Source organism: Xenopus laevis, chromosome 8S (genome assembly GCF_017654675.1).
Source record: "Xenopus laevis strain J_2021 chromosome 8S, Xenopus_laevis_v10.1, whole genome shotgun sequence".
Lineage (NCBI taxonomy): Eukaryota > Metazoa > Chordata > Amphibia > Anura > Pipidae > Xenopus > Xenopus laevis.
Genome location: NC_054386.1, coordinates 31,480,380 through 31,502,802, shown reverse-complemented (window position 1 = coordinate 31,502,802; position 22,423 = coordinate 31,480,380). Strand labels below are relative to the sequence as shown.

The window sequence follows — 22,423 nt, the reverse complement described above, 5'->3', positions numbered from 1 at the left end:
TTCTTTTCCACTTTTGGCCATAGCCATCATGATGAAAGACAATAACGGTGGACTTGATGACAGTCTATATTCTGAAATCTTGACTTGTTTTACACGTTTCTAAAAATCTAATTTCACCTCCCAAGGGAATGACGTGGAAAGGACTCACCTGTGTGTATATATATATATATATATATATATATATATATACACACTGTAGCCTCAATCACTGGAAAAGTAACTCCTCAAACACTTCAGGCTTATGTTGTGTGACCAGCAAATTCTCCTTAACTGGCACTGATAAAACAAGGTATGAGATCCTTCCACTTATGGGGTTAAAAGTCTTAGTTTTCTTAATGGCAATTGTATTATAATGAATTATTTATGTCATTTTATCTTACTTGCACCCCAATCTTATTTTCTAATGTTTATAGGCAACTGTATTTAAAGGCATTCAATTAGCATATAGAGGTATGGGACCTGTTGCTGGGGACCTGGTGTTTTCCGGATAAGGACTCTTTTTGTAATTTGGATCTTCATACCTTAAGTCTACTAGAAAATAATGTAAACATTAAATAAACCCAAAAGGCTGGTTCTGCTTTCAATAAGGATTAATTATATCTTAGTTGGGATCAAGTACAAGCAACTGTTTTATTATTGCAGAGAAAAAGGAAATCATTTTTAAACATTTTAATTATTTGATTATAATGTAGTCTATGGGAGATGGCCTTTCTGTTATTCAGAGCTATCTGGATAATGGGTTTCCAGATAACGGATCCCATACCTGTACATCTATTTCTATGCAAACTAAATGGAAAATGTCACTTTCTTTAAATGAAAACTAACCCCCCCCCCCCAACAGGGGGCAACAGGCTCCACTTTATCCAAATAATACAATTAAAATATAATTAAACCTTATTTGGAAGCTATTGGGTTTATTTAGATTTTAATATCGTTTTCTAGTAGACTTAAGTCAATTTTGGAAAGATCCATTTTCTGGAAAGCACCAGGTCCTGAGCATTCTGAATAACAGGTCCTGTACCTGTAGTATATTATTTTTATACACTACAAATATCCACTTGAATGCAAATGTCTGGTTAGCACCTCTAATTTACAGTGATGAGGTTTTAGGTTCAATTCCAACTGAGGCACTATCTTTATTTCTATCCACACTCTAAAAACATACAAGCAGGTTAATTGGCTCCTGATTAAACTACCTCTAGTGTGTGTGAATGTGATAGGGACCTTAGATTGTAAGATCCCCTGGGGCAGGGAATGATGGCAATAATGGGCAATCTCTGTACAGCACTGCTGAATATGTTGGTGTTATATAATTAAAGAAGAATAAATAAATATGGCACAAATATTGCACACGGTGGTATTGTATTTGTTGTTTTGTGTATTTTTTTTTTTTTTTGTATATTTCAATAAACATCCATTGTATGGTAAGTTGTTGTTAAGAAAACTGTGTTTAGAACTGGCAGTAGGAAAGGATAGTTGGATGTCAATCTGTCATTTCTGTGTTGTTGTGAGCTAGTAGTTTTCCGATCCTTCTCCAAGGACATTATGTTCGCAATGTACACATTTTTATGGTTAATGAGCAGCTTTCGAAAATGTACTTACCTTATTTACCATGCAATTCTACTGGATGTAAAATGTAGTAAGAACTCAGCTGACCCCTAACCAACAGTATAAAAGCAACTGAACTCACAGCGACTTTATGGGGCTGATTCACTATGGGTCGAATATCGAGGGTTAATTAACCCTCGATATTCGACTAGGAATTGAAATCCTTCGACTTCGAAGTCGAAGGATTTAGCGCAGAAAATTCGATCGATTATTCCTTCGATCGAACGATTAAATCCTTCAAATCGAACGATTCGAAGGATTTTAATCCAACAATCGAATATAGGCTAACATTGACTTCGGTAGCTTTTATCTGCCGAACTAGGGGGGTCGAAGTTTTTTTTAAAGAGACAGTATTTCGACTATCGAATGGTCGAATAGTCGAACGATTTTTAGTTTGAATCCTTCGATTCGAAGTCGTAGTCGTAGTTGAAGGTTGAAGTAGCCCATTCGATGGTCGAAGTAGCCCAAAAAAACCTTCGAAATTCAAAGTTTTTTTACTTCGAATCCTTCACTCGAATTTAGTGAATCAGCCCCTTTGTATTTATCTGGAAGTCAGGGGTTCTAAGTGCCGGATATAGTAGCTCAATATATCAAGTCCCGTTGGCTTATCTATTTCATCACTGGGCAGATGCCATACCATGAAAGAAGGCAGAAAGTTACTTTAAAAAATATAATTGGAGATTGGGCAAATATTGAAGAAACAAGTTTAAAAACATAGCCAGATCATTTGCACTTCCATTGCACTTGTATATTTTACTTAGCCTGGGAGTGCGGTCACAACCCCCCTTTGTGTAAGGTGGAAAAACTTGCCATTTATTGTATATTATAAAACACACTTACTAGAAAGTAGGCATATAAACCACACTAACTGCAGCCCTTGAGATTACTGGATATTGAAGAAGAAGACAACCAGGTCCCAGTCAATCCCTAGAGTTGCAAAGTCTTTTATCCACAAGAACTCTGTTAATGCCGTTAAAACCAACACAATCACATTTAGTATATAACTCGAATTAAAACTAGAACATTGATACTGGTTTGCCAATATAGCCCAAATTAGAATCAACAAAATTAGGGACAGTGATAACAATTCCCACCTCTGCAAAAGTACAGGCAGTCCCCAGGCTATGTACGAGATAGGGTCTGTAGGTTTGTATGTAACTTGAAAGATATATATTTACTTATTAAATGCAACAAGACAGATGTTTGTCTTAACATAATATTTATTTTTACCTTTCTGTGCTCTGCAGTAGACAACACATGCCAGAGGGAATTGGGGCAGGTGGTTTATTAAAGCTAAATGCTAATAAAAGTCAAGCAAACCACAGTACATTACTGTAATAGCCCCTGTCTGTAAGTATGAGTGTTATGTAAGACGGGTGTATGTAACTTGAGGACTCCCTGTACTTCACTAAGACCTGGATTTGTGGAAAGGCCACCAAGGCAGGATCCTGTGGCAGGATTTTAGGGGGCTGCATGCTGCCAACCACATCCATATTGATTCAGAAACACTGGTGATGCACAATAGATAAAATAGTTTTTTAAAATCCCCATTGCTCCAGTCCCGATGATGAAAATTTGCGCAAATATGGGGACGGACGTCGTTGGGCCTAGGGGTGCCCGCTATGTAAATCCGGCCCTGCTAACAACACTGGTCCAACTAGAAAATGTTCAATTTCACCAGTCTTTCAGCCATTTCACTAGCTAAGTCCAAATGATATAATCAAGGCCAATATGCCATCATTTCATAATGAACTTTCTGTGTGGTATTTTATAAAATGCTTTAGCAAAATCTAGATCACATCCACTGCAATCCCGGGGTTTAGGCTTCTGCTCACCTCCATATAGAAAGCATTCTATTTGTCTGGCAAGGGCTATTGTGCACAAGATAATAGTATTGTGATTTGATGTGTATTCCATCTCTAATCACCAAGTCCATACACGTTTCTACCCCAGATGTCACAGTCAAGCCTATAATCATCAGGATATGAACTGTATCTCTTTTTAAATAATGGCTCCACGAAGCAATTCCTCAATCTCTCGGCACCCTGTCAGACGTCAAGGAAACCTATTAGATTAAGTAAAGTGGTTTGGTAACCTCAGAACTACGATGAGTACGGGGGAATTTGCTTACTTTCACGTGTTCTAGTGTCAAGTTTCCCTGTGAAGAGCCTATCACAATTTATATATTGCACAGAAGCCCTTATACTGCCAAGGTTTGAGCTTGATTGAGCTCCTTTTTTTCTATGCTTCTACCATGGCTCTGATTTAGGCTAATAGCTTGTGTTGTTGGAGTAGCTGTCCAGTATTTAAGTGAGGGAATAAATGTCCATAACTGTCCATGATGCCTTTTATTCACTACTAATGCAGTGAAATAAGGCAGAAGAGGTTCAGTGTGCTTTCCTGTACATGTCAATGTCCGGAAGCCACTCCTGATATGGTTTGTTATTTAGACCATAAACCATTTCAACAATCTCTCTATTTAATATTTGCTTTCTGCAAATAGAGCCGACAGGAAGCAATCATCAAGGGCTGATTTAGCCAATGACCTACACCATGTATGATGTTACTATAATCTCTTTCATTCTCTTTTTAATACCTCTTCCTAAATAGTGTTAGGTTTGCTTTTCCCATCCTTTAACTGCACTGTTTGCTTAGCTTTAGCTTCACGGCAAAATATGTGTCCTTTAAAAAAAAGTCCTTGTCCTTTTAACAAAAGGTTCTGCAGCAAACATCTCAATCAGGTGAAGACCTCCAAGAACTGATTGAGCCAGGAATTGGTTTAGTTTAAATTAATTTGTCCTTGTGCTTCTGGTCTCCAACTCCAGACAAATTTGCAGCTAGTGTGATGCGTGAGGACCTCATCTACTTGGGGTTTGACAGATTGATTGTCTATAATAGTTGGCAAAGTCATTGAACTTCTGGAAAGCCTTTGTACTGGTAAGTAGAGGGCAACCTTAGATTGCAGAAACATTATTGGGTTCCACCCCCAAGAGTATACCTATTTAGCCTAAAAAGGGAACTTTAATAACTTCAAAGATGCACTTCTCAAAACTGGCATACAGGGACTTAGTGGAGAAAGTTCTTCTCTGAACCATTTGATAAATCTTGGGGTTGTGATCTCATCCGAGTAGACAATCACTGATTACACCAATCAACAGGTCTATGTGCAAGTAATGTACACCATGGCCAAGTTCAGCAAGTACATACAAAAAGCTTTGGATACAGAACTATACATAATTAGTGTCAATTTATGGCATGCTAGAGACCTCTAGTGACAAACAGAGGTATAACATAGTTCACAAAAAATGTTCTTTAGTTAAAAAGTGTTTTTATTCCATCATATTAAAACATCAAAACAATCGCCTATGACTAAGTACTAGGTAAGCATGAAATGCGTTAGGCTCCATGTAAGGTTGTTTTGATGTTTTAATATGATGAAATAAAAACACCTTTTAACTAAAGAGCATGCTTATAGACATTTTTTTGTGAGCAAGTTCCGTGATATAATTGGTTAATGCCATGTAAAACTATAAAGTGTTGATGTGGGCTAATTTCAGGTGGATTGCTTCCATCTGTCAGAAATTGGATTCAATATTTTTGATAGGAAAGGAGGCAATTAAGAGAGCAGTTGATAGGTGGGAGGTGAGTAAGTCAACTAAAGGTATTTAAGGGCTTGGCATGCTCTTAAGCATGCTCGTTAGTTAAAAAGTGTTTTTATTTCATCATATTAAGACATCAAAACTACCTTACATGGAGCCTAACGCGTTTCATGCTTACCTAACACATAGTCATAAGCGATTGTTTTGATGTCTTGGCATCGTGAGAAATGTTTAGGAGCAAAAGTGGAATAGATTGTGGGGTATGAGAGGCAGCCTGCTGAGTTGATATAGGGGTTGAATAGTGTTTAATTATATATTTAATTCATTCAATAGCAATGTAAGTTTCTATGGTTATTGGTTTTTAAATAATTAGAATAGCTTCCTGGTCCAGTGGAACAACTCATGCAGATGATTATCAGATGAATTGGGCACACGCTTACCCTTTATGAAAACATGGGCAGTGTATTTACTTCTAATGGCAGCACTTTAAATCTCTTTGTTCTGTTTCTTTTCCAGGGTGATCACCACAAGCCATGTCTATAAAAGGAAAGATACTCTCGATCTTACTGTGCCTAGCAGTAGCTGGCTTGGTCTATAAGTCCACTGATAAGACAGTTGGCAGGTTCATGCCATTCTTCTTCCATTCAAAAATTACTCCAGACGACGTCTTATCCCCAGGGAACGGTATCATATTTATAGAGACCACAGATCGAATGGATCTGCCCTCCCTAGTGTTATGTGCTGTTGAGTCAGCAGCCCGCATTAACCCTGACAGGCCCGTGACTTTCTTCATGAAAGGGTTACCTGATATAAACTCAGCAGAAGATCAAAGCCGAGCACTGAACAGTTTCCCAACCCTTGCACCCTATACTAATATCTACCTTTTCCCTCTCCATATGGAGACTTTGCTTAGCGAAACACCCCTTCTGCCGTGGTATCAAAAGGTATGAATCCTAATGCTTGTTTTGTTTTTGAAGTTTTCACCCTAGGTAGATGCCTCTTCTGCCTACCCTGTTGCTGCCATCTAGGAGGGGTTTGTGTGGATGAATTTTTTCAGTGAGAGCTATGATGTTACTAAATTCTTTCCCAAACAGTCAGTACCCACAGATATATTAGATAATGTCACCCAAACACCAAGCTATTGTATAATATCAACATTGACCCCATATACAGAATTACCATCTAAATTCTTAAAATAAAAAACATGACCGAATAGTACTAGTTTCCCTTTAACTGTGTATTCGTTCTATTTGCAGGTTGACCCTAAGAAAGAAGTTCATTGGGCTCATGTCAGCTCTGATGCCTCCAGGTTGGCACTGATATACAAATTTGGCGGCCTTTATATGGACACCGATATCATATCATTACGGCCTGTTCCAGTAGAGAACTTCCTAGTTGCAGAGAGTTCTCAGCTATCCAGCAATGGTGTTTTTGGCTTTAATGCCCATAGAGACTTCACTTGGACATGCATGGAAGACTTTGTCAAGAATTATAATGGAGAAATTTGGGGACATCAAGGACCAGCCCTCTTCACTAGAGTCCTTAAGAAATTTTATTGTGATATTCCTCCATTCAAGGGTGACGAAGATCTCAAGTGTGGAAACATCTCATTCCTTAATCCTCGTCGCTTCTATCCAATAGAGTGTCGATTCTGGATGAAGTTCTTTGAAGTATGGAATGCATTTCCAACTTTCGAAGACACTTACGCTTTGCATCTCTTTAATTATGCCAATCGTGCTGAGCGTAGGGTAATGGTTCCAGGAAGCAACACATTGGTGGAACATCTTTACTTGGAGAATTGTCCTGTTACTTTTCAAGCAGTTTTCGAGAAAAAAAGTACCCACCTTACTAATGTTCCATAAATCTAAGGGAAAGGGATTGTGGTGGTGCAATACTAGCCAGCAGTTTACATTCATGCCTTGAAATTTGTTAACCAAACCACGTTATACTCATAAAGTCTTTGTTTGCACCATAACTATGCATACAGTACACAGTGGGGTCGTCAATACTAGAGCATATCAATCAAGCATCTATAACAGCCCATAACATTGAGCATGTACAGTGCAGTCAACTCAAGGGCACCCCATTGACAGGGCAAACCAAGATCAGAAAGGGTCTGTACCCAAGTGGAGAGCCAATGACAAAGTCCACTTAGGGTGACATTTAGTATTAAATGCTTTGTTATGGTGTTGTACCACACACGGGGTGAAACTTAGGATCTAAATATGGTTCAACTAGGGAGACAATTTCAGAGCCACTGTCACAATCCTGCCCCAGCATATCCTTTATAATGGTAGTGGAATACTTGTAATAGCCTAAGAATTTAGAGAAGGGGTTACATTATCCTATGTTAAAGGGAATTGTTTTTAGTATAGAAAGAAACCATTAAACTACTGAATTGATCTTCGACTGTTCCTACAGTTGTTTATATATCTGTTTGGGCGAGTTTCCCTTATACTTGCATTGTACCCATGAATTACAATTTAAGGGTACAAAAATGTCTTGTTTTTTTTTTTTTCAAATTTGGAATATGTCAATATTGAGAAACTTTTTTTTTTTTTGTAGACATGTATATACTCAATGTAATTTATCTTATTTGCATTGCCATGTTTGACAATTGAACGTAATTGAATGTGCGACGTGAAGACCATGTTCATATTATTTCTTTCTGTAAATTTCCTTCTTTTTTTTTGTGCAAGTGTGAAAAATAATAATGAGAAAATAAAGAAATTTACCCAAAAAATTAAGGGAAAAACACAAGACTTCAATAAAAAAAAGACAAATTGATATTTGATTAATCTGCCCTGCAGATGGCGTTTTAGGGCCTGTGCTCCGAACAGCAAACAATCCATTAACTAGAGACTGTAGGTAATGGAATATGCAAAACACAAAAAAACAGCTTTATTTTTTCAGCAATTCAGAAATATCAAATATTGTTTTCTAATCTGACATTTTCTATTTTACCCTTTAAAGGAGAAGGAAAGGTTAAAACTAAGTAAGCCTTATCAGAATGGTCCATCTAAATATACCAGTAAACCCCCAAAGTAATGTCAAAAGAAACACTGCGTTTCTTTCCTTCTATTGTGTACACATGGGCTTTTGTATCAGACTTCCTGCCTTCAGCTGAAACCTCATTGCCCTGGGCAAGAGCATGCTCAGTTTGCTCCTCTTCCCCCTCCCCTCCCTTCTCTACTGTAATCTGAGCCCAGAGCAGGGAGAGACTCAGGCAGGATGTGATGTCACACCACATTAATACTGCAGCTCCTATTCTAAACAAACAAGAGAGTTTCTAGAGCTTTTTACTCAGGTATGGTAAAACATTCTACAGAATAAATATAGCATTGTAGCTTGCACTATTGCAGCTAATCTATTGGCAATAAAATGCCTCCGTAGCTTTTCCTTCTCCTTTAAATGGGTAAGATGCATTATCTAAGGAGGAAGAAAGATATCCTTTTCACATTTAGGGCAATGGCCGACAAGAAGCTTTGCCGCCCTCACTATTGTGGACAACAAATCTCCCGACAATGCGTTTCCATTGGAAATAATGGCAGGAACACCAAAATATTGCGAAGTTGCCCAAAGTTTCCTCACAAGGCAACTTCGGAAGAACAAAGTGATGTGTTGGTTTTACCAACGGCAATTTCAAATATTTCCAACGGAGAGGCATTTTCGGGAGATTTGTCGCCTGCGATCGTGCATGCTTCTCGCAGGCAACAAATCTCCCCGTCAGCCACTGCCCTTAAGCAATGGAATGTCCCTTCTGCTGTTGAAATAAAACTGAAAAACTTCAGCACCACCTGCTGGTCATTTTCAGTTAACTGAAAATTTATTTCCTGAGACCAGAAACATTTTATGAGTTGCTCTTTAAAAATGAAATTAGTGAGCAGGGAGAAGCCATCTGATGTTTCTTTTGTCAGAGCAATATTAGGGGCCTTATTTACTAAATCTGAATTTATTTGACTATTTAAATAAAAAAAGTCAGAACAAACTAGAATCCATGATTGGAGCTTATTTAGTATTAAAATCAGAATGGGGACAAAATAGAGCAAAGATCAGAATCGTAATTTTTTTCAGATTTTTTTCCAGAATCACTCCCGGAAAAAAATTCCCAAAAAGCAGACATTTTTTCCCCTGAAAAGTCCAAAATAGTCAGATTTTCAGGCTAATTCCAGCACAGACCACAGAAATGTCCAAATAAGATAGGGACCTCTCCCATTGACTTATATACAACATCAGCAGGTCTGAGATGGAGTATTTACAGATTCTGACTTTTTCCATCCTCAAATTTCAAATTTTTCGGATTCAGACTTTAATAAAAAAAAAAACCCTATGAGATGTTTCTTTTTGTTTATTATTCTGACAGCACTAGAAGAGCTAAAGGCAATTCCCAACTACGGATTACTGGAATAAGGAACAATTTACCACTGGTAAACCAAAGCTTAACATTTTTGAAGTAGCTAAAAAGGGCAGCCCTTAAAACGAGCCCAAGGAACCATTATATAGATAAGTCGATTTGTTCCCCTAACCAGGGCTGTAACTACTGTTAGGCGCATGAGGGCCTGTGCCTAGGACGGCAAGATCTAGGGGGCAGCACAACTTCAGATGCTTTTTAGAATTTTATAAAAAAAAAAAAATAGCGTGGACTGAATCACTGGCATTATATTAAAAACCGTTGAGAAACCAGGGGGGGGGGGGCATGGGCGGTCTTCTTAGGCCGATTGGGTCAGTACATCCCCATTTATTTTTAAGTGTGGTTTGGCCCAAGCGAAGGCTGCACTGCTCACACATGATGACTGCCCACAAGGCGACGTCGCGTATGTGGGTCGGATTGTTACTACCAGTGGTATATACTGCAGCCGCGCCATATACATGACGGTCGGCACGCAGACTGCAGGAACCGGTACATTCATACGGAAACGCATTTTAGTACATCCTGCGGCAAAATACTTTTCCTTCCTGCAAATGTCCTATAACTTCTGAATGGTGCATAGGGTGCTTTTACAGTCACTCATCGTCCAAATCTGCAGTCACACCTCCGTCCTCTACCCTCCCTTCTCAGCCATCAGTCATGCTGACTCCGCCGTCAGTCCTCTTCTCAGGACTGAGGACTGAAGCTTGAGGACGGAGTTAGCATGACTGACGGCTGAGAAGGGAGGGTAGAGGACGGAGGTGTGACTGCAGATTTGGACGATGAGTGACTGTAAAAGCACCCGATGCGCCATTCAGGAGGCATAGGACATTGCAGGAAGAAAGGGTATTTCGCCGCAGGATGTCCTAAAATGCGTTCCGTACACTATAAGTTAAAAGCAATGCCTTAAAGAGATACTGACACCTGAAATTAAACTTTTTTTTACATCTATTATAATATTGGCTTTGCAAGCTACTTCTAACTTTGCCATAAAGTATTTGCATGATGCTTTTACATTACCTGTCTGATCCCCCATGTTCCTGTATGAGGGGGCTGCCATATTTATGCAGCAGGAGTCCGTTAGCATTAGAAACTGTAACTAACAGGCTGAGATGGGACAGTCAGGTTGGCAAAGTCAGAGTGTCAGAGAGTCAGGCTTAGGAACTTCAACTAACAATTATATACAAAAACAAACCTCTCAGCAAAAAATGATCAACATGACCTATAGGTAACATTTAATGTACATTCATTTGCTAAAATTTATTTTTTAGTGTCATTATCACTTTAAGTCCTTAATGTGTTGTTACTAGCTGTCCCTTTAGTGAAGCAAATCTAGTACTGGGGGTGGGACTAGAGAACTCTTGATTGTCACTCACAGTCATGATCGCTTCCTGAGGGAGACTGAAAGGACATGCCCACCTCTCATTTCAGCCTACCTGTTGAGGAGAAACAATCTCTCTGCAGCTTTAGTATAATGGCAGGTAAAACATTTGGAAAATGTTTTTTTTTTTTTTAGAAGCACTATACATTTTAGAGAAAGGGGAATATACTGCTTAAATATGAGTATAATGCAATATGTCTCCTTTAAAGGACCAAATAGTCACATTCCTTTTGCACTGATTCTGTGTAGTGTAGCTTCAGGTCTGCTGTAAATTTACTGTTCTTTGAAGCTTATACCATATACCAAACATGCAGGTGTTTATAATGCAATAATGGCTTTACACTTTATCTAATTGTCTTAACTAAATAAAGCTTTGCTACTTTCTCCTGTAGAAGGCATCTGCTTTCTTCACAATTTTGGCCAAATATATCCTCATTGTTCCAAGGTGGTATTTCCTTTGATAAAATACATAAGTATAACTCCTCCCAGCTTGTGGATACAATGGGAATTTGGTGATAGTGCAGTTTTGTTATGCAATTCTTTATGGGACCTGACATTCTGCTATGCTGTGTCTAAAAGGATAAAGAAAATATAAATCGACTTAGAATGACTGTAGCCCTGAAGGTTCTGAAAAAAAGATTTTTTTAGGAATTATTGCAATTCTTGTTTGATCCAACTTTTGCAATGGGACCATAAAGCCTTCAGTCTTGCCTAAATATAGTGATCCTCAACCAGTAGCTCATGAGCAACATGTTGCTCTCCAACCCCTTGGATGTTGCTCCCAGTGGTCTCAAAACAGATGCTTATTTTTGAATTTCTGACTTGGAGATAAGTTTTTGTTGCATAAAAACCGCATGTACTGCCAAACAGAGTCTCATGTAGTTGACAGTCCACATAGGCCAATCACAGCCCTTATTTGGCATCCCGAGAACTTTTTTCATGCTCCCCAACTCCTTATATATCTGAATGTTGCTCACGGGTTCTAAAGGTTGGGGATTCCTGCCTTAATACATCACCCTTCTTGGGTGTATAATTTGGGACCAGATCACTTCAAAGAAATTGACAGTGCTGTTGTCATTCCATTAGGTGGGTCTCTATCACTGACCATATATGCACATTGCTTGGCACTTAATGTTTGGGCATTCCAGCTTCACCTGAGTAAGTGACAAACCATAAATATTTATAAAAGGTATGGGCTTGGTTGGTTTTCAGTGAAGAAAGCAAACTAATCTGCTGGATTCTGAACTGGAACACGTTTGATTAAAGTTCCTCCATGTCACTTTCTGTCAAAATGTTAAACTCTGCCTTGTTGAGTTTTGTTACCTCAATGGTATGACATTTCTCCAATTCTGGACAAGCCTTAACGCTTCTGCTCATAAATGTGCACACATAGTCGTTTTTGTGGTTGTATTCAGTTATCTGTGTGAATAAAAAGGATCTCATAATCAGTTTGTGTATTATTTGGAAAAAAAAATCCTACTACTGCAGCTTTCCCCTGTAGGTTCATAGCTAAAACAATGTAAAACCTCGGGGGGGGGGGGGGGGGGAGGATAGGGGGGCATCATCAGAGTGCCTAGTGCAGCACAAACTGTAAATACAGCCCTGCCCATAACAAATGCAGTTTGTCCTTTATCCTGTGAGCACCATGCTCAGGTGTGTTCCGCTCCGTGACCATTTAAGTGAGGGGCTGTGTGGATCTGGCTTGTGACGGTGCTTGCTTCTGCCATAATGGGCGCCAGCGGGACGGAGAGATCCTCAGGTGACGATGTTGTGCTTTCCCTTTTCCAATACACTTCGCAGAGGGGAAGATCACTCTGATCACACACACTGTAGCTTAACCCAAGCAACACCAAGCCCAGCAGGAAAGCAGACAGCAGTATCCAGGCCAGCAGAGGGCGCAAGAGGGACAGACAGAGAGAAAGAGAGAGAGAGACAAAAAAAGCAAGAGAAGCAAAGCATTAAGAAAATGGCAGCAGGAAATGCATTCAGTTTTAATCCCAAGAGATTATTAGGGTCCAATTTAGTGCAGCACTGAGTGACCAATCACACAATAAGAGGGGGCTCCAGGTCTATGTATAGTTAAAAGGGGGTGGTACCTTGGCGTATGATATAAACCAGGCCCTAATTTCTTCCTTTTCATCCATATGTATAAATACAAATATACAGAGAAGGAATGTTCTGGGCACACAATAAACTATACCCTCATACTGTACTGTGTAACGGAAACAATATGGCACCTCCCTCTTCCCATATGTATAAATACAAATATACAGAGAAATAATACAATAAATAAGTTCCTTTAATCATATAAAATCTGTAACTAAACAGCACATTAAATTCAGGCACAAAGTGATGAACCTGGAAATAACAAGCATTTTAGCTCAGCAGAACCAATATATATAGTCAAATACAAGAGTCCTCTGCACTCAACCCATTATCAATATATTTAAGACAGAGACATTTTGTGCATACTGCTACTAAAAAATAATTAAAAGCAGCTAGTAAGTTGCAGGTAAAACCTAGTCCCTTTGTAAAATGTATAATGAAACCATAGAATTCTTAATGAATCAGATGAAAATTAAGCGTAGGACTGGCCAGATATGGGATGACTTTGACGTAGTTGGCCAGCTTAAATATATTGCAATATATGGACAAACAATCCCTGTTTTGTTTAAAGGGTAAGGCATTTTTCAGTAGCAGTATGCACAAAATGTTGCTGTCTTAAATATATTGATAATGGGTTGAGTGCAGAGGACTCTTGTATTTGACTATATGTATTTTGTGGTCATTTTAAAATAAAATTTGTATAATCAATAAAAATCAATCATGCATAGTATAACAGCACTATGGGAAGTAGAGAAAGAAGGCTGGCTTTGGGCAACAGGTGCAACGATATAATATGTATATGCTGTAAAATATAAAAGTTGTATAACACACAAAGAGGCAGCAAATAAAACAGCAAAGCTGCCAAAAAAATTTAAAAAATAAAATCTGGGTCTTTCTGCTGTACCGGGTCCTACCACTAGATGTCAATGGTCATATTTGCTCTTATTCAAGGACTGAACCACAACTACATCAAAGACCAGGATCCCTAACCAGACGGTAGAACAGTCTGCATACAATAATGAGTGAGAACATGTTGGTCTGAAAAAGGCCTGATTGTTTAGAGGGAAAATGTACCCATATTGGATGGAGCAAAACCCAGGGAGCACTGTCAGTAAGGAACACTGTTGTGCGTGTCTCTGTGTAAGGAACACTTTCCCTCATTCAAAAGAAATGCAGTTCACGAACACCATGTGCTGAGCATTTGTGGACCACAGGCTGCTGTCCCTGCCTTCTGATTTGCAATGAGTGAGGAGCAAATTAGGGTCCTTCGTCAATTAAACTCAGCATCAGACTCGCCTGTTGCTTTCAATGTGCCCCTGATAGATGGATAGATAGATTATGGCTAGATGGATAGATAGATGATGGATGCTAAACAAATTGATAATGGGTGGATGGACAGATAGATGGATAAATAGATGAGAGATAGCGATAGATAGGGTTAAGAGAGCTAGACAAGAGATAAGAGAGATAGATAGACAGACAGATAATAGATAGATAGATAGATAAATAGATAGATAGATAGATAGATAGATAGATAGATAGATAGATAGATGTATGAAGCCTAGTCTTGCTGTTGGGCTTGTGCAATGAACACAAGAAGGTGGAGTCACCCATTACTGTGACACTGAGCATTTGCTGAGTCTTTGCTGCCACTGAGGTCCAGACCAGTCAAGGTGCAGAATTTAGCCAGGAAGGAGAATAAATACCCAATAGTAATCGCAGATGGAGGGTACACACACGGTACTGGACCTTGCGGTATATATGACTTTTCCCTCACAACTCTGTGCTGAGCCCTCACACCTCCTCTATTTATACCTGGAAGAGTAATATTCCTCCTCGAGTTCATAAAGATCAATAGCGATGTCGTCCCTCAGAGCGATGAGCTTCTTGTCACACTCTTCCCGGAGGCCGCGGAGCTGCTGTTTGCGTTGGTTGATGGACTCGTTGACGGAAGGAAAGTCATTCAGGATCAGGAACTGCTTCAAATCCGACACCAGCTTCATTAGGGATTCTCCCGCCCGCACCTAAAAACACAGAGCAAATTATAAGAAAAGACATTGGAGAAATCTGAGGAGTAAAACATTCCCACAAGTGATGCTCACTACTTACAATATTAGCAGACCTGACGTGCATCTCGTAGTTATCCTGCTCTCCTTGAGTTGGACGGGACACCTGATGTTCCTCGTCGATCTGCCAAAAAAAAAAAATCCAAATTTTAAAGAGCCAATGTTGGAACTATAAAGACTCCAGCAGTAGCACAAACATTCCTGGTTTCCAGTGTCTCGGCTTTACAGATAAGGAAGTGATCATTAAAGAAGGTGTTGAATTAGGAAGGAGAATCAGATTACCCTATTCTCATAGAACAGTATTAAGAGGTATTAAAAAGTCTCCATGGATAGCTACAAACCTTGGCAGTTTTGATTATCTCAGTGAAGTTGTCCATTATGGATTTAATGTCATCTTTAAGCCGCTTGTTATAGGACTGTAGCAGCGTCTCCTTACTCTGGGGCAGAATCCTCTGCTGGGACATCCTCTCTCTTCAGTGATTAACTCTCTGGTGCTGTGGGGAAAGCACAAGAAAATATTAGGGTTAAAGGACCAATAACAATTTTTTTAAAACACCAAGACACTTTTAACTTTAAATTCGCGAAGTCTTTATTAAGAAATAACTTATCGATTCTCCGCTTGTGCTCCTCTTCAGAAACGGTGAGGAGGAGAAACTGAGCGTTGCATGATGGATCGCCGCCCTGTCGCCGTTTCTGAAGAGGAGCGTAAGCAGAGAATTGCTAAGTTATTTCTTAATAAAGACTTTGCAAATTTAAAATAGAAGGAAACCCTAAAAATTAATAGGACTAAAAATGCCATGGTTTATATACTGAACTGATTGCCCCAGCCTAAAGTCTCAGCTTGTCAATAGCAGCAATGATCCAGGACTTCACACTTGTCACAGGGGGTCACCATCTTGGAAAGTGTCTGCGACACTCACATGCTCAGTGGGCTCTGAGCAGCTGTTGAGAAGCTAAGCTTAGGGTTTGTCACAATTTATCAAGCAGAAAATGAGGTTGGCCTGTCATAGAAGCTGATGCTACAAGGCTGATTATTAAATTCTGATGCTAATTACACTGGTTTCTGTGCTTATATTGTGACATTTCTATTCTACGTGTACTGTATATTGTGAGTGGATCCCTAAGCTCAGTAAGTGACAGCAGCACAGAGCATGTGCAGTGAATCAGCAGAAAAGAAGATGGGGAGCTACTGGGTCATCTCTGGAGACACAGATCTTTACTAAAGGACTGTGATTGCCTTGGGCTGGTGGTACAGAAGCCCAAAACATAATGTACAGCATTTCCAGCTACTTCTTTAGTTTATCTTTCCTTGTCCTTTAAAGTTAAAAGTGTCTTGGTGGGTTTTTTTTCAGTAAGTAGAAACAAATTTTTTAAAGATTTTTTTATGTTACTGGTCTTTTAATAACATTTAGTTGTGTAATCGATAGGATTAACCTGCCATGCAGGAACAGATCTGGCATTTATATGCACAGGCAAAAAAGAACCCCCTACTGTAAATGATAAGGTTATCAGAAGTCACTGAGGGGTTCTGTGACCATATAAAGGCACAAGGCTGCAGGCTGAGTTATACAGGGAACTCTGAGTATCACTCATGTATTATAAGGGATAATGTACCCCCTACTGTAAATAAGGATATTAGAAGTCACTGAGGGGTTCTGTGACCATATAAAGGCACAAGGCTGCAGGCTGAGTTATACAGGGAACTCTGAGTATCACTCATGTATTATAAAGGATAATGTACCCCCTACTGTAAGTGATAAGGATATTAGAAGTTCCCTTTTACCAAGCAGGACACTACCGGAGACACCAGATCAAGCCCCAACGTGACTAAACAAACAACTTAAAAGCAAATGACAAATGTGAGCTGCCCGTATATCTAAATGTACTGAACTAATTCAATGCAATTCACCTTTCCGAGTAAGCGCAGCCGCCTCCGCTCTCCCAATCAACATTCACACACTTTTTACATCCGCTCCCGCCCTTTGCTTCTCTTCGATTGGATGAACCGCCTCATCCTAAAATCTGGTTGGGCCTCTTTACATGTCAATCACCCTGCATACAACCCTGCCTGGTCAACACGTCACATCCACTTAAAGTGACAACGCTCCTTCGTGCGCCCCTCAGTGCGCCAGTGCATGTTCTGTCCCTTTAAAGAACTCCGCTGTTAAAAAAACTCGCTCTAGCTCTCGCGAGATTTCAAAGGTAATACAAATATTACCCACAATGCCTCTTTCTTCCTTTCTCTGCCCCTGTCCACCATGGTGAGTGCTCGCTGGTGCTGTTCTTGTTATCCGCTTCCATCCTTCTCATCTCTGCTGCCCTCATCCCCCGCCGCCTGGCTCACTCCGCTCTGGGAGGCTTCTTCAATATATTCCAGTGGATATTGAGATCCTATGGAGGACGTTTACTTGGGAACTGGCGAATGTTGCGACTTCTCCCCCACCCCTTATATTGGTAGCGCCTGACACAGGCCTCGGTGCCCGGATGGGGAACAGGGAAGCTTTCTGATGACTTTAACAGTCACATGTTCCAGGTATAAGTCCCAGCCCCTGGACTATATTCGCTTTTAGTTCCAGGAAGGGGCTCTGCGTCGGCCTAAGCCTTTCATTGTCATTTGGCAGGTAACTGTGTGTAGGTGGCAGGACCCTGGGCTGTGCAAGTGATGTGATGGAATATTTGCTATCTGAGCTGCTCTGCTGACAGTCCTACCCACCAAGATCTCTGATGCACAGCCTTATGGGATCCTGGGACAATACTGTACCTGCTTTATATACATCTACTCCCCCTTACTCTGCATTGCATACTGCTTGTTTACATGGCAGCTCCCTCTCCGCTGAGAAGTCTGCTGCAACTTTTGTTAAGTAGATTGTTTAGATCCCTGCTGGCTTCTGATGTTGTGGAGGCTTTAGTGCAACTGTAAACATTGCTGTTTTAGAACTGAAACCGTGCAGTAGCTGCCTACATGGATAGGCCGATGGCATACTCATGATTTAACTCCATCTCTGGTGGCCTTGGCAATCTTAGTTCTGACCTCCGTTGTAGAGCTCTTGTTGGCTGCTTTGGGCCTTTATACATGACAATCACAAGAAGTAGTAGATACTGTGAAAGATCTGCATCTTCTTTCTAGGGTGGATGTGCCACTTGTGGGTATCCCAGCCTTACCCTGCCAACTCGGGAATTGTTTGTAGTCGTCCTAATGCATTTATTTCTATGCAGCCTAAAGGGAAGAAGACCAAGGGGAAGAAGGTGGCACCTGCCCCTTCTGTTGTGAAGAAGGCTGAGGCCAAGAAGGTGGTGAACCCCCTCTTTGAGAAGAGGCCAAAGAACTATGGCATTGGTGAGTAGTGTGGGGCTTTAGTCCACCTCCTAGAGTTTTCGTGTTATGGAGATCTAACAACATAAGTAACTCACTAATGCTGTGAGTCCTGGATTAAGGGTAGGTGCAACTTGTTTCCAGCGCAAGGCAGTGATTTAGACTAGCAGATTTCTGGGTACGGTTATTTGTAGAAATAAAAACATCTTAAGAATTATTGAAGTTAAAAGGCCACATGTAAGAGTCGAAGCACATGGTGTGTGGTCATGAGTCGTACTGTACCTGCTCTTTATCAAACCTTGTTGTGTATCCTCCTCAACATGGAGTAACTTTCTTCTGGTGTTGGATTCCCAGGTCAAGATATCCAGCCCAAGCGTGATCTGACCCGCTTTGTCAAATGGCCCCGTTACATCAGACTTCAGCGCCAGAAGTCCATCCTCTACAAGAGGCTCAAGGTCCCACCTGCAATCAACCAGTTCACTCAAGCCTTGGACCGTCAGACAGGTAACTTCTTTCTTATGGGCTGGTGTGCATTTCTTTTCACCACATTCCGTGCAGATGATGTCAAATTATATTTGCTATCTGAGAAACGGTGATTACACACTTTCCACCAAGATCGCTGATGCACACTGTGGTTGCTTCAAAACATCACTCTTACCTTGGCCTCCGATACGGTTGCCTGTTTATATTCTGTGTTAGTGCGCGGGGTCAGTAAACGAATGACCATTCTCTCCCAACAGCGACACAGCTCTTTAAACTGGCCCACAAGTACAGACCAGAGACTAAACAGGAAAAGAAGAAAAGGCTGCTGGCCCGAGCTGAACAGAAAGCCGCTGGCAAGGGGGATGTTCCCACCAAGAGACCACCGGTACTCAGAGCTGGTAAGTGCATGGTAAAATCTTATGGGGGAATGCAGACCATTTTAATGATATTTAACTACTATATTCCCAGGCAGTTTGGGAACTTTCATGTGGTTTCTCTGTTGCTGGGTTTAATGTAAACACTTGGGTTGGAACACAATGTCCCTGTCTTGGAGAGTTGCATGCTGCTTTGCTTTACAAAGTGACCACAAGATGGTGCTACTGCAGTGATGGTTGAATTTCTTCACCTGAAACAACTTGTGTGGATCTAAAACACGAGCTTTTTAACACTGAGCAGTAGTCACTGGTTTGGGGACTGATGCCGGTGCCTCGTTGATGGATGGAAACTAATGAACATTTGCCTTTGCAGGTGTCAACACTGTCACCACCCTTGTGGAGAACAAGAAAGCTCAGCTTGTTGTGATTGCCCATGACGTGGATCCCATTGAGGTAGGTCGATGACAAAAGGGGAAGTTTACCTTTAGTTAGTATGTTATTAGCGTGTTTATTGTTAGGGGAAAGCTGGTGCTTTGGATTGCAATGATGCACTTGAATTTCTTCACCTGACTATAATGAAGATTAAAACCGAGCTTTTTAACCCTGAGCTATCCTGTCTGCTGCTTCCCTCCTAGAAGTGCAGTGATAGCTTTTTTTTTTCCCTAAAGCTGCTTTAACGTTAATTTCCTCCCCCCAGCTCGTTGTGTTCCTCCCTGCCTTGTGCCGGAAGATGGGAGTCCCATACTGCATTGTCAAGGGCAAGGCCAGACTGGGTCGCCTCGTGCACAGGAAAACTTGCACCAGCGTAGCATTCGCACAGGTTAACCCGTAAGTAACTTCCTATAGGGGGGGGGTTCTATGCTAAAACTAAACATCCCTCCTGTGCAATGATGAGTATAGAATTTCTTCACCTGAATAATCGTGTGGCACTCAGAGCTTTTTAACCCTGAGCAGCAGTGGGGGTCCTATTATTGCTCTGCCAGCTGCACCATATTAGGTGCCTGGATCTTAACCTGTTCCCCCTCTTTCTGTAGTGAGGACAAAGGTGCACTTGCCAAGTTGGTGGAAGCTGTTAAGACCAACTACAATGACAGATTCGATGAGGTAAGATGCACTCATTTGGCTGCTTCTCGTAATGTGCTCTGGACGCGAACATTTTTAAATCCAGTGGTGCCAAGGCTGCAATTAATGCTGCACTGTAACTTGCAACAAAGTATTCATAGAAGCCTGTCTAATCTTTGCATTGATTCCCTTAAAATGTGAAGCAGATTGGTTGCTATTAGCAAGTTATTACCAATGTTGGCAAAGTCTGTTGTAAAAACAGCTGGCAGTTTGACAAGATCTCCCAAGAAAAGGTGGTTTTTGGGGCGGCTTGCATTTTTTTAGTGTGGGGGCAGCGTTTGGTCGGATTTAGATCGAAACATAGGCCCATAATTAGATTTGGATTGTAAATAAGTCATCCTGGCCAACTTTAAAGGGGACCTGTCACCCAAAAAATATTTAAAATCCTATTATCACATTAGTCAAGCAAAATGAACTTAAATTACACAATTTAAATTGAGTCTTGTTTCCGTCAGACTGGGAATTCATAATTATAGCAACAGGCAGGAGCTATTGTGTGGACACTGTTGTAAAGACAAGCCTTGCATCATCTCAGAATCTTGTTTGTGCACCAGAATGGGGGACCTGATGTCCATCCCCATGCCCTGGCTGCACAATTAAACGGTAATGAGTGGCCGAATTTGCGGAGAGCAGTGACATTTAGGAAGTGCTGAATGGAAAGTGAATATTTGTTTGCCCAGCCTCTCTGCCAATGGTACAGAGGAGGGGCAGACAATATTTGATTGACGGCTGAGATTTTTTATTGAACTTACAACAGCTATGAATGCTGTAATAAAAAAAACCAATTGGATTTTGTTTAATTTGAAAAGGAATTATACACATTTTTGTGTCTGGGTGACAGTCCACTTTAATACAAGTAGTCGAACAAGTCATTGAAAGGAATGGGCCAGCTTGATCTGTCTGTCGGTGCTGATGTCCATGGCTTCCATTCTGCTTATACAGACAAATCATGTGGCTTTAGTACATGTCTAAGAACCCTTTGCCCTCTAGATACAGCCCTTAACTATGACTTTTCTGCCAAAACATAAATAACTACTTTATAAATGGGAGTATTGTATAAATGTAGTTGTCTTGGTACCTGCAGAGCTGGCAGCTTATTGGCCCATGTATGGGGCACCTCACTGGCCCAGGTAACTGGCAGGTCTGTAAATGCAGTCATGTGACTGGACCTCTCTGAAAAGCAGCATGGGTAATTCTGGCATGAGCTGGAGTCCAAGTAGATCAAGCGCTCTACATTTTTATTATCTTCGTGTTGCAATATGCCCAAAATGTTTTCTTTACTTCTAGATCCGTCGTCACTGGGGCGGTGGCATCTTGGGCCCCAAGTCCGTCGCCCGTATCGCCAAGCTGGAGAAGGCGAAAGCAAAGGAGCTGGCTACCAAGCTTGGCTAAATGTACTGATCATGTCCTTTGTGTTCTGTACAGTAATAAAAATAACAAAATCCAGAAATGTGCTCTCCTGTGTGTTACTGAAACTCCACTGTGGGGCATGTGGCCTTAAACCCCCAGAACTTCCATGTTATGGCACTGGAGACTTTGCACTGGCACCCAAACTACTGAACACTATTATTGCCACCCAGTGTTTTATAATCGCAATAAGGATTTACTTTTGACAGTCCATGCTGCACTTTTATCTGTGCTATATTGGTTTTATTACTGTACAACTTACCCTAGCAACCAGGAAGGGGTTTGCTGGAAGATGAAGAGTTAACACTGATGATATAAAAGCAATGTTGTTGGTTGCTGGCATCCATGACCCCATTTGAAAGTTGGGGGAAGATATATTCTCATTTGGCAAAATCTCTTATGATGGACATTTTTATTTTCAACCTTGACTAAAATTTTTACTTTATTACGTTATGTGGGTTATTTAGCTTTTTTTTTCAGCAGCTCCCCAGTTTGCAATTTCAGAAGTGTGGTTGCTAGTGTCTAAATTCCTAGCAACCATGCATGGATTTGAAGA

General features: G+C 40.6%; 3 protein-coding genes and 5 non-coding genes across 12 annotated transcripts; 7 read left to right on the top strand and 1 right to left on the bottom strand.

The window, feature by feature from the left end:
* Window positions 1–204: 204 nt before the first annotated feature.
* LOC108699927 (alpha-1,4-N-acetylglucosaminyltransferase) lies at window positions 205–7,303 on the top strand. Its single transcript, XM_018232617.2, has 3 exons — window positions 205–289; window positions 5,724–6,151; window positions 6,464–7,303. Exons 2-3 carry the CDS (start codon window positions 5,741–5,743, stop codon window positions 7,067–7,069), a joined length of 1,017 nt encoding a protein of 338 aa, XP_018088106.1. The 5' UTR covers window positions 205–289; window positions 5,724–5,740; the 3' UTR covers window positions 7,070–7,303.
* A 4,570-nt stretch (window positions 7,304–11,873) lies between these two features.
* med22.S (mediator complex subunit 22 S homeolog) lies at window positions 11,874–17,222 on the bottom strand. 5 transcript variants are annotated; one of them, XM_041575071.1, is made up of 5 exons: window positions 17,078–17,220; window positions 15,510–15,662; window positions 15,212–15,292; window positions 14,918–15,126; window positions 11,874–12,415 (listed from the first exon to the last, which is right to left on the bottom strand). In XM_041575071.1, the coding sequence occupies exons 2-5, from the start codon at window positions 15,630–15,632 to the stop codon at window positions 12,412–12,414; spliced, it is 417 nt and encodes a 138-aa protein (XP_041431005.1). In that variant the 5' UTR covers window positions 15,633–15,662; window positions 17,078–17,220; the 3' UTR covers window positions 11,874–12,411. The 5 variants fall into 5 exon arrangements, with proteins under 5 accessions (XP_041431005.1, XP_018088104.1, XP_018088101.1 ...); XM_018232615.2 differs by lacking the exon at window positions 11,874–12,415 and adding an exon at window positions 12,441–12,823 and having other exon boundaries at window positions 17,078–17,222; XM_018232612.2 differs by lacking the exon at window positions 11,874–12,415 and adding an exon at window positions 12,441–12,829.
* A 197-nt stretch (window positions 17,223–17,419) lies between these two features.
* Window positions 17,420–21,910, top strand: rpl7a.S (ribosomal protein L7a S homeolog; the record flags this gene model as incomplete). The annotated part of the gene is given in 8 exon segments (NM_001092017.1): window positions 17,420–17,429; window positions 18,385–18,505; window positions 18,836–18,985; window positions 19,222–19,362; window positions 19,712–19,791; window positions 20,036–20,166; window positions 20,373–20,442; window positions 21,748–21,910. Coding segments are annotated over 8 exon segments (801 nt in total). The 3' UTR covers window positions 21,853–21,910.
* LOC121397852 lies at window positions 17,823–17,897 on the top strand. The gene has a single exon (XR_005963968.1). It is a non-coding gene; the product is annotated as a small nucleolar RNA SNORD24 (small nucleolar RNA).
* On the top strand, window positions 19,035–19,108 carry LOC121397853. Its single transcript, XR_005963969.1, has one exon. It is a non-coding gene; the product is annotated as a small nucleolar RNA SNORD24 (small nucleolar RNA).
* LOC121397849 lies at window positions 19,564–19,640 on the top strand. The gene has a single exon (XR_005963965.1). It is a non-coding gene; the product is annotated as a small nucleolar RNA SNORD36 (small nucleolar RNA).
* LOC121397850 lies at window positions 19,877–19,950 on the top strand. Its single transcript, XR_005963966.1, has one exon. It is a non-coding gene; the product is annotated as a small nucleolar RNA SNORD36 (small nucleolar RNA).
* On the top strand, window positions 20,221–20,293 carry LOC121397851. The gene has a single exon (XR_005963967.1). It is a non-coding gene; the product is annotated as a small nucleolar RNA SNORD36 (small nucleolar RNA).
* Window positions 21,911–22,423: the final 513 nt, after the last annotated feature.